This window comes from Protomyctophum bolini (genome assembly GCF_963924005.1).
Source record: "Protomyctophum bolini genome assembly, chromosome: 9".
In the NCBI taxonomy this organism is placed as follows: domain Eukaryota; kingdom Metazoa; phylum Chordata; class Actinopteri; order Myctophiformes; family Myctophidae; genus Protomyctophum; species Protomyctophum bolini.
Window position 1 is genome coordinate 35,280,407 of NC_137870.1, and position 14,792 is coordinate 35,295,198.

Consider the following 14,792-nt stretch of genomic DNA (forward strand, 5'->3'; position numbering starts at 1 on the left):
CGCGACGCAGACGCGCCCAGGGGAGCCCTAGCGTCAGGGTCTGGTCGCCACCTCGCCGGGTATTAAAATAAAATTACGAGCTAAAATACACCACGAAGACTTTCAAACCAGAGGGTGATTCACAAATGGACTAGAGTAAAGCTGCACACGCAGTCACTTGAAGATGACAAGCAACTGCTCACCGTCACGTCATATACTGTTGAAACACAAGATGGATAATAAATGTATGTTAAATGTATGTTAACTTAAACGTTACGACTTGAACTGAATAGCTCAATGAGGAGACTGTAAAAAAAAGTTCTGAACAAATGCTTTATCAATTTTCTCCAAGCTATCCCTGGCAGACAGACAGCGTCCCAAGTCCCAACTTAAGTAACAGTCAGACACACGGATGATGCACCCACCACCTAATTTACTGCCTCAACAGGTCAGCCGAACCACGGATTAAAAGAAAATCAACCAGGTGATCGATGGAGATGCAAAAATATATAATGTAAAGTAGGATCTGGTGATTCAAGGATCAGTGGGATAAAGAAAAGGCGGTGATCCGAGCACTCAAAAGGTTAAAAAATGAGGAGAGGGTGGATACAAATAAATTTACTTTATTTAGAAGAGTTAAAATAAGCCAACATGTCTTCATCAGGGCAAGTATGAACCACAGATTAGTCTAAAGTGCATACTGTATACAGTATATCTGAATAGGATGGGGTAGGTCTGTGTTAACCTCACGTCACCACTCAACCAGGCTTTCCAACTCAGCTCGAGCTCTTATTCAGTCCTTATTTGACTATGCATGCACCTCCTGGTTCTCCAACATCTCAATGTCACAAAGAACTAAGCTCCAGACCTCCCAGAACAAACTAATCCGACTCCTTCTAGGCCTAGGGCCCATGACCCACCTTTACGCAACGCAATTTGATAGCATAGGTTGGCTCAGGGTAGAAGACAGAGTCAAGCAACTGAAAATGGGACTAACCTTCAAGATTGTAAATACAGCCCTGCCATCCATGCCCTTAGTGCCTGGTTACTTGACTGATTACCTCAAAAAGGTGAGCAATTCACACAGACATAACACTAGAGGGAGAATGAATAATGATCTGGTGCCACCCATGTTTAGAACAAATATCGGTAAATCGACCTTCCACAGCACAGCCACTCATGTGTGGAATGCCCTCCCCCCTTCCCTCAGAACAAGCAAATCACTGGTTTTCTTTAAAAAACGTCTGACAATTCATCTGACACTGTCATCAGGTCAAAGGAAGAGAATGTTCCACCTCTTTATCGTTAGTATAACCTTGTGTCCCCACCCCCCGCATGATGGTGTCTGGCACCTGAAATAAAACCCAAATTATGTTGTGTGCACGCACGCCGCAAGTGCCTTTTTCAAATTACGGCCCCTGCCCCTCCAAATCCCTGTGCACGTCCCTGGGGCCAGGGCTATTCAGATACAATCAGGGACGCTTTTTAGGTAGTGTGAATGGTGCCGATGCACAGGGCCTCGCACATGCGAGGCCTCACGTAAAAAAACAAAAAAACACTTTCCATCTCAGAGTCAGAGCTAAAATAGGCAAGTGCGGTTATTAGCGCTACGCACGAAGGCTAGAGGCCCCGAGAGTTCTCCCTGAAAAATGTCTAATATCACAGCCCGTTCCGCCGCAGTTGATTTTTCATCTATTAGTAAGCTGCGGTCGGTTTGGGGCCCCCCAGGGGGGCCTCAAACGGCCGCGCGTCGCTTTCTCCTCCCAACCGGCGTCATCTCTTCATCCTCCCGTTAAGCGACGCTCGGCCGCCCCGTCGTGGGGCCCCCTGTTGTCCCCGTCTGTGCTGCGCAGTGCCGTGCAGGCTTGCGCTGCAGAATTAGAGCAGATCTACAAGCTCACAATGCGTGACGCATTGTGAGCTTGTAGGCCGTAGCTTGCCGTGCCACCGCGCAACGCAGTCGAATTATACACACAATGGAAACCAAACAAAAACAAGCTGAACACATGCAGGCTAGTTGAGTGCACAGCCACTCCGCTCACAAACAAAACGACTAGTCACTCGAGTGAAGTGAAAAGGTAGTCTGTGTCATGTCATGTAGGACTGTGTGTGGACAAAAAAAAGGTTTTATTTCAAATAATTAGTCACGCATGGACCTCTCTCTCTCTCTCTCTCTCTCTCTCTCTCGGTCAGTCCAGTCAGTGTCATGAATTCACAATTTTCTAATTTAATTTTGATCGATCACAAACTGTCTGCAGGCAATCAAGCAAATACTTAATATTTATAACATAACAGCAACACAAGCAGCTGTTCATTTTACTTTTAATATAACCAGTAATTTGCGCTGCAATACAGAGCAGACTGGTTGGGTGGTGGTTTCTGATTATATCAGTTATGATCAGGGCAACAGGTTTGTGTTCCATCGGTATTCGTTGTAAGAGTAATACATAGACATGTTAAATTGCTCATATAGATCATCAGACAGTGTCAGCCCCAGAAACCCCTCCTGTGACAGCTTGCTTGACATGACTCATGTCATGTTAAGGCTTCATTATTTATCATAATGATCAAACATAAAGTACGTGCAGTATATATATTTTTTCTTCATATTAAGCCTTGTTATTTTTTTATACTACAACTATAGCTTCCTATAAAACAAATAAAATAACATAATGTGGACCACAATCTCTGCATGCACACTGTTAAGCTGCTGAATTGGGCAGTGCAAGTAAATGTATTACTCATTGGAGATGAGAACCTGGCATAATATTTGTAGGAAAGTGAAGGCAAAAGTAAGTATGAATTAATTCAAAAAATGTGCGCACACATTGTTCCCCCCAACATATCGCACAGGGCCTCGCATTTCTCCCAGACGCCTCTGGATACAATCATTTAATTCCCTTGGTCGCTCAAATCTCGGCTGAAGTGGATTTCTCAGCTGGTCTATATGAGTGATGATTTGATGGCGTGAGAAATATGATGTGTGGCGTGAGGGCGTGTGAAGAGGGCCAATTACGTGTGTCTCACGCTCATTGCATGAGAGTTGGCAGCTCTGCCGGTGCATGATTCATGCATACAACTATGTATAATAGTCTCTGGTTTCCACTAAGCTCTGTGGGGTGTCCGTAATTTCGTTAAGTCGATTCACTCCTCCGGGATTTCTGATACGTTCACATCACTCCGTACTTTTTATTCATGTATGGAAATCACCTCGATTACGTTGAAACATATGTTACTTTTTTGCTACAGATTAGAGAGTGCCCGGAAACAGCAGAAGACTATTTTGTTCAATTTGGTAGCTTGCCTGCGTATAACACATTTTATTCATTTGCTTTTCAGGAACATCTTCGGTAGGCCAGGTTTGGCAATTTCAAACAAGATTTCAAACTTTCGTATTGAACCTATACAAAGCGGCAAAGGGTCTGGGCCATATAGCAGCACAATCATTTTAACCACTTTAACTTTTATGTTATACTTTGGCTATTCAAAAATCTTGACATTTTATGCAAATCATTTTTAACCCAAATCTTTGCACCTGGGGGTCCTTGGAACAGAACATTTTGAGATGGTGGTCCGTGGCCAAATACATATGATTTAGGAGAAAAGGTTTGAGCACCACTGATATAGAAACGCATACGTTTTCCCAGAAAACAGTGTTGTCCGATTCAGAAGACATGTGTAGAATTGGGCCTTACCTCCAGGTAGACGACCCAGGGCATGACCAGCGTGGCCACCAGCAGGTCGGCCACGGCCAGGCTGACGATCAGGTAGTTGGTGGTGGTCTGCAGGGCCTTCTCGCGGGACACGGCGATGCACACAAGCACGTTGCCGAACACGATGACGAAGATGAGCAGCGTGAGCAGCATGGCGTAGTAGTTGTACGGGTGCCGGTGCGGCCCGCGCTCCGTGTCGTTGGCGCCCCATGACGTCCCGTTGGTGTCCAAGAAGGTCTCGTTGTAGGCATACTGGGTGAGGACATCCATGAGCTGTAAAGTGATGACGGCCAGAGGTGGGCCCTGCGGCAGGGGGGGGAAAGAAAAGAGAATGGTTTGATTAGTTATGCAGAGAGAAAGAGAGAGAGTCCCACTGTCTGTAGGCCAGTCGTTTCCAAAGTGGGGTCCGGGGACCCCTAAGGTTCCTTGAGAGTTCCAGGGGTCCCCAGCGAAATGATAATTAGCAACCAAATGGACAATAACGGGTACATTTGGTTCCATTTGTACACTCTCAGAGTTAAATTAACTTTGATTTTACAATATACATTGGGGTCCCAGAGATAGAAATGCCATTAAATTGGGGATCGTAGCCTATTTCAGGTCAAACCTGGGGTTGAGAGCGAGAGAAAGAGAGAGAGAGACAGACAGACAGACAGACAGACAGACAGACAGACAGTCGTACACCAAGCGAGGTACATGGTTCAGCACTTTTAACCACTTCTAACAACCTACCTACAGTACCGGTATGTACAGCATAGCATACATGCTTTGTCCCTCAGGGGTCTATAGTGACCCCTCTGTTTCCTCGACACCAAATCTGTGCCGCTCCGCAGGCTTACAAGCCACTCTAAACAGCTTACAGCAGCAGCTTACAGCAGTCAGTCGATTGAATACGAGAGAGGAGTGAAGAGGAACGGTTTGAACACAGAAGGAGAAGAAGAGAGAGATTGGAGAACGGAGGATGTTCCCTGGACCTGGGCCTCATGCAGCCCTGTGTCTTCCCATCAGAGGCCATGGGCCGTTTAAGCTTGTTTATTTGCTCAACATCCTTATTTATGTATGATGGACTGCATGTTTCTGTAATTGTGTGTGTTTTCTACGGACCATGAGTCTGCAATAAAGGCATTCACTCTCACTCACTCACTCACTCACTCACTCACCCACCCACCCACCCACTAGTCTGAACATTGGAGACTATGTTGAGTATCTATTATTAGCCACTGTATCCAATATTGTGTCCACTGTCTCATGCATCTATTGACATTGTATCCTGTATCTATTGTCCCAGGGGGCGGCGATATAGGGGAAACAGGCAAAGCAGTCGCATCAGGGCCTGCGGGGGGAGAGGGCCCGCGACCGCTCCTACCGTGGTATACTGTTACTGTACTCTCTCTCTCTCTCTCTCTCTCTCTCTCTAACACACACTGTTAAGTTATACATTGGATGTTTTTTTCTCTCGAGGATAGCCCCTTGAGATGTATCATCTCATTTTAGAGGGGGTCCTCGTGCACAACACAATGAATACAGTACATGGACAAAACAATACATTAAACATGTCGACACAGAACAATACACTTACAACATCAACAAAACATATAGATCTATGCTCTACAAACCACTCAAACACTACATCAAGACCAGAAGCAACTGCACTGAAACACAATACTAGTGATAATAATTAAAATAATAAAAAATAAAGATAAAAAAATAATAATCAAGCGTTAAAGTACACCTCTCTCCAAAAATCAAAAACAACTACAAATGGGTTTCAGGTCTACAAGCAAAGAAGCCTTGAAAATGTTAAATGATGTAATTGATCTCAAAGAAACAGACAAGTTGTTCCAATCTGATGAAGCTTTAAACTGAAAAGCACGTCTCCCAATTACATTAGATGTGGGTACAGAAAAGTTGTCTAAGGAGGTATACTATCTAGAGTTATATGTAACTAATAACGGTTTTAAATATGATGGATAATTAAAGTAAATTCACTTAAAAATGAAAAGCAACCAGTGGAATTGCCTCCTCGTTTGAGGAGTTAGACAATTTAAGGTATCATACATGACACAGTGGTGTGTCTGGTAGGGACACCTCAAGACAAAACACAACATTTAATGAAGTTACCGCGACTAGGACTAAGAATATAGTTCATTGGGAGGTAAAAGGGAGATGCTTTATTGTGGTGGTATGGTCCCGTTCGGCGATCACCACGTGCACGCGTGCTGGGGGGGGTGTTCTGGGCTGTCAATCTTGCATCAGGGCCCGTCGACATTCCCTCAGCCACTGAATTGTCCATTGTGCCCTGTATCTATTGTCATAAAATCCTGTATCTATTGGCATCTATTGGCATTATCCTGTATTTATAGTTTCCATCAACATCTCGTCATAGAGAGCCCCACTCTCTCTGATCTCCGCCCCCTCGCCCAGTTGTGTGGCAAGAAGAATGGTGTGGATGATAATTCACACGCCTTGCGTTTTTTAAAACCTTACTCATTTGCCGGCTAAAGATTGAACATAAAACTAATGGAAAGACGAGGCTTGCGCTCAACATACCGTACAAGAACAGGCTATGAGGAAGAGAGCTTTATCTCGGCAAAATCAGGGACAGTATGGACACAAGCACACACAGAACGGAAGGATGTTTTGACAGCTACTGCCCCACTTTCACGGCTACAACTGATGCAGCGTAGTAGCCTACTGTATAATTGAAGAGCAAGCTATTATACTGTACATGTAATTGCTTCTGTTCAAATCTGTTCATTGAAAATAGCTGATCTGCAAGCTCACTACTAGATGGATTACAATTATACTAATAGTGATATATAAATAAAATCATGAAATGACATGACCAGCTAGTGCTAGACACCCCATTTAAATAGAAACCTCATACAGTAGATTATATAAATGTGTATGTGGCTTAATTAAATGACGAGTGCTTGGCTGTTATGCATCCACGGTTGTGTGCACTCGTTCGCTTGTACATGTACGTATGTATATCGGTTATTTTCGGCTGAGAGTTTTGGTGTAGGGGGGGGGGGAGCTGACCAAGTACGGAGCCAGCAGGTTTACTAAGCATTGAGGGTACAAGTGCTTAACGTGGAAAATAGACATACACATATTCATGCATATTGCGTAAACAAACAAATATTGATTTAAACAACACTGATGACAACGCTGTCAAACAAGTCTAGGTCTAACTTTAATATGCAACACAATTTTATATAATATGTAGTGGAGATCACCGCTTCATCTCTCTCTCTCTCTCTCTCTCTCTCAGCTAAGGGGTCCTTAATTGGCGTTAAAAGCTTTGAAGACCTATGTAATAAACTGTTCACAGCGACTTGACAAGATTCATATAGTCCCAAACATCACAAACCCACAAACTCTTCATCTGAATAATATGCTAGACTGTAGTGTGTCTGTAGTTTAACAACAAATAGAACATGGGTTTTCAACCGGTGGTCCGGTATTGCACCTGATTAAAATTTTCTTCCAATTATCAACATTGGCCATCATCTTCAGTTTAAAACGGCTTAATTTATAAAACACAGAATGTCTTTTCATACACAACCAACCAAATGTAGCCTGAACGTATAGCTTGAACAAAGGCCAGTCTACGATGTGGGCCTATTTGACAGTGCAGTGCAGAAAGATAATTGCCTTTTGATGCACAACGAGCATCAGCTGAATACAGACATGCATGCACCCGCCCACCCACCCACCCACCCCCAACACACCCAACGCACGCACACACGCACGCACGCACACACACACATGTGACAAGACATTCCATTCTTGAACACAAACAATAGTAAATGTGCAAACTTGGAAAACTCTACAAGTGCTTCGTGATACAGATCACGGGTACAGGAAGCATCGCCTTCTCCATCTCAGACACAGTCTGCAGGCCCCTCATGACTGATTTATGGACATTACCAAGGCTTCCCAATATGAACACAAGTAGTTTACATTTGTAGCCAAGCTGTATAATAGCATCCTTAAGATGTCGGTACTTAAGCACCTTGGTAAGGACATTATGTCCTTAGCTAATAGGTCAACAATTCTGTCATGCCTAGCAATATACTGTACCTATACTATACCTTATATACATAGCAGCCATTAAAAATATGTGACAGTGTTTCTGTAACTGGAGTGTATTAGGGTACAACAGAGAAAGATTGAGTCTGGTTTGAAGGACCTGTAATCTGGCTTTGTACTATAATGTGAAGGTGACTATATCCTCATCAAGTGAATCATCATGTGACAGTAGCACCATCTATGTGGGTGCTAGTGTGCTTGAGCACCCGTGAAGAAATAGGAACACAAATGAGCCCCCCTGAGCTTCCCTCCCCTGTGACTATGTCCTTCTGTCACTTTGTCACACCGTTACGGGGGTGGTGGGAGTTGCCTGTCTCAGTTTACCTCAGTTCAGGCATTCAAATGCTAATCTGGTGGCTTTTGTTTTAACCTCACAGCCTCTGGTATGAGATACGTTGTGGTCTGCATCGGGAAGGCAAGCTAGCTTTCCCTGTAGTTTTAAACCAGTGGAGTGTTTCACACGCACGCACACACTCACACGCACTCTCCAAAAGCCCTTGAATATGATGGAATATGACAGATTATCATTTGCTTAAAGAGTTCAAGAGAATATGATGAGGGGATAGAAGCTGTTTCTGGATCTGGTGGTTGAGGTCTTGAGGCATCTGTAGCCCTTTGGCCTCTGTGAATGGGAGGGGTGGAACAGTCTGTTGTTGGGGTGGGAGGCATCCTTAATGATACTAAGGGCCTTAGACCGGCAGCGCTGCTTGTAGATGGACTCTATTGTTGGCAGTGAAGAGCCCATGATACGCTGCGCAGTTTTCACCACCCTCTGCAGTGATTTCTGCTCCGCAACAGTACAGTTTCCATACCAAGCTGTGATGCAGTAGGTGAGTGTACCCTCTATGGTACAGCGGTAGAAGTTCTCCAGAGTCTGCTTGTGTATATGTGTTCTAATAAATACATAAAGTGTTTGTGTTGATTATCGTGTGTCTGTCTCCAGACTCCATATTTATTTATGCGCTGGTCTGCAGTTTTCCGCTGGGGCTGTGAGTGTTTACTGACAGGCTAATAGGCAATTATAAATGATATGTACCCATGTGTATTGTCTGCTAGCCTATATAGATACATATTAGGGGCTGGCAACAACAATATGCCTATGCCATATTCAAACTATACTAATTATAGCAAACTAATATTATACCAAAAAGGATAAAGATGAATCAAGGGTACTTTATACAGTACAATAATGTTGTACTGTATAATGTTATATCTTGCCACACTAATTGAAAGCCCTGCGCCCATTTAAACGTTCGCCTTTGTTCGTCTTCTCCTACCAAACCACTCCACCTTTGCACACATCTCTTTATTCAGTGTCGGTTGGGCTAAAGGTAATGCATGTATACATGTAGGCCTATACATGTTTGTAATCCAACCCCACTGCCATAACAGGCGGAATCGGGTCTTATTTGGGTATAAGAGTGGTCTTATTCGCGTATAATTGGCCTAATAATGCCGTATTTACTACGTAGCACCGCAGCATCATGTACATATGCACACGCACAAACACACACACACACACACACACACACACACACACACACACACACACACACACACACACACACACACTGCTCCTTGCACCGTGACAGGCAGCGTGCACAGCGCAGCATACAAGAAAAAAGATGTAACACACCTCTCCATTAGGCATTAGGTATGCAGCAAGCATATCAGCAAGCATTATACAATCAGTTAGCCCACTTAAACTATTAACTGTGAGAGGATACAATGAAGATGAACCACTTTACTGTAATTAAAGACAGTTTTGCAGAGAAACACAGACAAGTGAGACAACCCGTCACAACCGACTATATAAACTAAGGTATTACAGTTATGAATTGCTCTTCACATTTATTTTTGCTCGGCGGCAACAAGAAAACTGAACCATAATCACACTGACACATAGCAGGTCGTGCGCAAATTATGCATTACGCACATGGACAGCGGCTGCGGCCAGCCCATAACCAGTCCATATTCCATTAACTGACAGGAGTCACAGGACAAATATAATATGCAAAAGAGAGGCAGAGAGGGAGGCGGGGGAGAGAGCAGGCAGGCAGCATCTGTGAAGGAGAGAGAGGAGAAGAAAAAAAAAGATGCCGTCGGTAAATGCACACATAAAATAAAAGCCATCTTAGCTGGATTTAAACGAGACCAAACGTAGCCTTGCGTTCTGGTGTGTTGCTGATGAATCTTTTAACAAGGCATGGTATGTCCAACTTGTCCAAGATGGCTTGGTGTACATGCATCATAGCGAGATGTGTTAACCTCTTTTGGCTCATGGTGCTCCTCAGCCAAGTTTTAAGTCGTCGTCAGCTGGAGAATGATCTTTCTGATGAGGCAGCTGACACAGGAAGGCACAAGCAAAGTTCCACAAACTTCTCAGTCTCTTTGAACATTTTATTTCCCTTGTCTCCGAGTGCAGTCTGGCTAGAAATCCGGCAACGTCTTGAATAGTTTTTAATGTCTTCTCCTTGCCCTTCACATGGCCGCCCATCACAGCAGGCGTGATCGATCGATCTCTTGTGAGATTGGAACTTCTTGACCCAGTCCGGAAAAGATTGGATTGGCTGCAGCAATCTCTCTGGGCAGCTATTCTCATCCCCTCTTGGTCTAATCTTTGTTCCACCTCGGCATTGATCAAGTCCAGGGCTTCATAAAAGTGACGTTTCCACTATTGGTGTTCATGATCTTCTCCCGACCCAGACTCCACCACAGTTTCAGGTGCAGTGTTGTGGCGAAAACGAGACGGGGTCTTGCTCACCCTGGCTATGGTGGTGCCAGGCTTCTCCAGCTTGTTACAGTCTGTGCAGGTTTTAACCTTGAGCATGTTTACTTAAAGGGGCTATCACTCATTTTCAACATTTTACTATGTCATTAGAGCTGTTAATAAAAAAGTCCCCCCATTCTGTGTTTCCTAGAACTGGAGAAAAAAATCATTAACATGGTGAAACACATCTTGATGATGTCATCAAGATGTGATTCACCATGTTAATGATTTTTTTCATACTTACAGTTCTAGGAAACTGTAAGTTATTATTTACACACAACAGCTCTAAGGTATATTAATGACATAGTAACATGTTGAAAATGAGTGGAATGCCCCTTTAAGCATCGCTCCTTAGTGTTTGCATATTTTGCTTTAGGACTTGACTGCATTCTAGAGCTGCGCCAGCAGTGATCTTTCGGCTCTGGAGACGTCTGGCCACAGTCTCGGAAGACTCGAAAAGAGCTTCACTGCACACCAAGCCGAAATATGTGTTTGCTTTCATTGCTTGTTTGTACAGTCTAGACACTTTGGCGCGAGTCTCACCCCTCATTGACTTCTCCTTCTCCAGTGTTTTTAGAATCAGTGGTGTGTAGGCAGAGATAACTCGTGAGATGGCACTGGCTCCAATGCACCACAGGTAGGACATAGGCCCGTCAAAATGCATACCGGCTCGTCTATTCCAAAAAGAGACTGAAACAGAGTTTTGCATTTGGATGATTCTCTGATAACAACAGACACTCCTTGAACGAAGATTAATGTGTCAGCGACTAGTTTCACTTCCCTCGAGACCTCCTGGAGAACAAGGTTCCCTCCGAGCGGCATTCCCAGACGACCCAGGAATTTAATCGATCTGAATAAAAGTTCCAATATTGTCCTGGCAGTCTGTTGAACTCTGGCTACAGCTTCAGACAGCAAAGCATTGATTGGAACTTGTTTTAGCAAAGCTAACGCAGGGGTTGAATCCAAATGCAACTCAAACAAATCAAGCGTAGCGTTAGTTAGTTCATTGCGGCACGGAAGGCAGATGGTTATTATATGTATATAGTTCCCCTCATTCATTCCCCCTAGTAATTAATTCTGCTTCTTTAAATCAGCTGCCTCTCCAGCCCACTCCCTCATTCCCACAGTGCAATTCAGGTGGCCTACTTAAGCAGCCTCAGCTCACTTCTCTTGCTGAGCTGTCAAGCAGTGCTCGGTCTGCGTGAAATCTTTCCCCACCTCCCCGGCCTCCTCCCTGTAGTTCTTAGTCTGGGGGTTATGGGATATTATTGTATTGTTTGCGATCGTGTAGATCCATTGTGTTGAATCATGTGTTGATGCATTCCATTGTGTTGAATCATGTGTTGATGTGTTATTACTGTGTATTGTTGTTCATGGATTATTGTATCTTTGGCTCTGCTCTGGGGGATTGTTGATATCAGAGCTGTGTCTTGGTGCACAGATAATCGGAGATATCAAATGTGATAGACCCTGACGAAGACCTTTGTGGTCGAACTCGAAACGCGTTGGTCCTGTTATTTATTTGCCTTGCTGAGATAGACCCTGACGAAGACCTTTGTGGTCGAAACGCGTTGGTCCTGTTATTTATTTGCCTTGCTGAGATAGACCCTGACGAAGACCTTTGTGGTCGAAACGCGTTGGTCCTGTTATTTATTTGCCTTGCTGAGATAGACCCTGACGAAGACCTTTGTGGTCGAAACGCGTTGGTCCTGTTATTTATTTGCCTTGCTGAGATAGACCCTGACGAAGACCTTTGTGGTCGAAACGTGTTGGTCCTGTTATTTATTTGCCTTGCTGAGGTAGACCCTGACGAAGACCTTTGTGGTCGAAACGCGTTGGTCCTGTTATTTATTTGCCTTGCCTTTTCACCGAAGACAGAGTGCCTTGGCTTATTTTCTTTTCAAGTTTGCAATTCACATTTTTGACAAGCAGTACTACTTGGAGGAAGGACACCTTTTGTCTATATCAAATGTGATATCAGACCCGTGTCTAGGTACGCAGATCATCTGATATCATATGAGCAGAGCCACAAGGCCATACTAACTTGCAATAGCTTTGCAATAAATGGTCTATGGTCAATCCGAGTGTCTCAATGAACTCCTGGTGAGCAAACTTTTCTCTTGCTTTTTTCCAGTTGTTAAATCCTCCCTTAGCGAACGAACTGCCACTGGTTTCATGGCCATGCAATAATCCCTTTACCACAGCTTTTAAACAGTTGAAATGCTCTCTCATATGTTTCATTGCCAAACTTTCTGCCAGGAAATGTAATGTTTGGTTGAAAGGCTTCGTCATGCCCGGTAGTGTCAACAGTTCAACACTGGATTGTTTATTGTGTACAGACGCCTCTGCTGAACTTTCTCCTGTGTCCTCCTCCTGCTCCCCCTCGTCAGTGCTGTTACGGTCGCTGCTGTGTTATTATTATTTCCATCTCCTCCTCCCGTGTCTTCCTCCTCCGACTTATTAAAATAATGCTGCTGCCGTCTGTCTTTGATTTCTTTGAGGTATCGCTTGGTCCGGGTGATAACGAGAAAATCTAGAATGCTTCCAGTTCGTTTGCTCTGCTGTATTAGGAGACGGGAAGAATGTTGGAGTCTATTCATTTCCAATGGGAGAGTGAACCATTCCTTAACTCCATGGTCACTGAACTAAATACTGAACCCAATCATCACTTCCAAGATATTCATACTAAAATGGCTTCTTTTAGTGAGACAAATCAGGAGAAAATCTACTTTGTTATTGACCTTTCTTTAACCCAGCAACAAGTCCGGGAAGAAGTCTCTCTGTCCATTTAGGAGGCCATTTGTATAGGCTTTGTGTACCATTTCGCCTCTAGTGGCTCCAATGAAGTTTGCCCATCTTTATAAATAAATATTCTTTGGTATTACTTGTTGCGACTGGAGGTCGCATTTACTATGGAATCATCACGCTGGGCAAGACCGCGACTGAAAAGACTATCAGCGGAAGTGCAGTATTTTAGCGGAAGTATCGCCGAAGGAAATTACGTTGATGCTTTTCAAATCAGTTTACATTCTCCGCGAATGAAACAAGTGTTGTGATTGGTAGGGAAAATATCGTATCCGGGGGAAATACATCTGACGGATATTCCGGAGGATACAACCGCCGATAGCTTCTCAGCCTTAGGTTGTGTTGTGACCAGGCTTTTCTTTTCGCAGATAAGTAAGCCTGGGACCGAGGCTATGGAATCATGCATTTCCCGTCAGTGTGTTGGTTGGTTGGTCACCCCAGGCAAGCCCCCATCATGTGACATCATCAGGGATGGAGATGTGGAGACCCTGATGTCATAGTAAAGTTAAGCCCATAGATGGAGATCCCTGATGTCATCAATATTGGCCAGCAACTCTACATCCGACCTCAAACCGATATATGTCACAACCTGTTCCGACATTCCATATGTTGATCCTTCCCCATCCATCCTTCCTCTCGGATGTCTCCCTTTTGACTTACAGTATACCTGTCTTTTCAAATTTCAAACTCTAGATGGGCCTGCCCCAAAGTTATTAGTGCAGCCACGCCAGGCAGCCGGCGAAAACTAGAGTTCTCAACAGGCCCGGCCCTACCTGGGAACCTCATCAAACCCTGTATACTCAAGAGAATGTCCCCGCTACCACCCTTAGATCTCCATATGGAGTTGACCTGTTCTGACATTCCATATGTTGCTCTGACCTCATCAAACCCTATACACTCAAGACATGCTCCTTATATGGCCAGTACAGAATTCATTCCATGTTGATCTGACCCCCCCATGCCAAAGCGCCAGCGCTGATTGCCCAGCAGTCTGAATGCGGTCACCGAGGCAGATATGTTGCAGTAGTCGTAGCAGTCTGCCGTCAACGAGGCGGACGCGTGCACGCGACCTTGCTTCTCGCCCTCAGGCATCTTACTGGTATCATATTGTCAAGTACAGTATAGATACATATACTGTTACCAGACTTTGTCCTCTGCATTTAACCCTTCTTAACCATATGGGAGCAGAGTAGACCATTGGCACATTTTTCTAAAAGTGGAGACGGAAATGGGTCAAAAAGGGGATGGATGATAGGACACAAACAACCCTAATGAAACTAACCCTCTGGCTGCGACAATTAAGGTCAGCTTATAGGAGGAATACTGTCTCCATATTTCCGCCCCCTTAAAATTATGCCCTACTTCGTAATGCTATAGTGTCACACAGAAGTAGAAAAATATCAAATCTAAAAGCTCACAGCGTTGTGAGC

The 14,792-nt window shown here is 44.2% G+C and overlaps 1 protein-coding gene across 1 annotated transcript in view; it reads right to left on the minus strand.

Annotated features, from left to right (window-relative positions):
* The window catches only part of drd2a (dopamine receptor D2a), a 94,996-nt gene that overhangs the window by 31,622 nt on the left and 48,582 nt on the right, over positions 1 to 14,792 (minus strand). The window contains exon 2 of the mRNA XM_080771877.1: positions 3,675 to 3,995. Coding sequence (XP_080628003.1) covers positions 3,675 to 3,962 — 288 coding nt within the window. The 5' untranslated portion in view covers positions 3,963 to 3,995. The remainder of the gene's footprint in view (positions 1 to 3,674; positions 3,996 to 14,792) is intronic.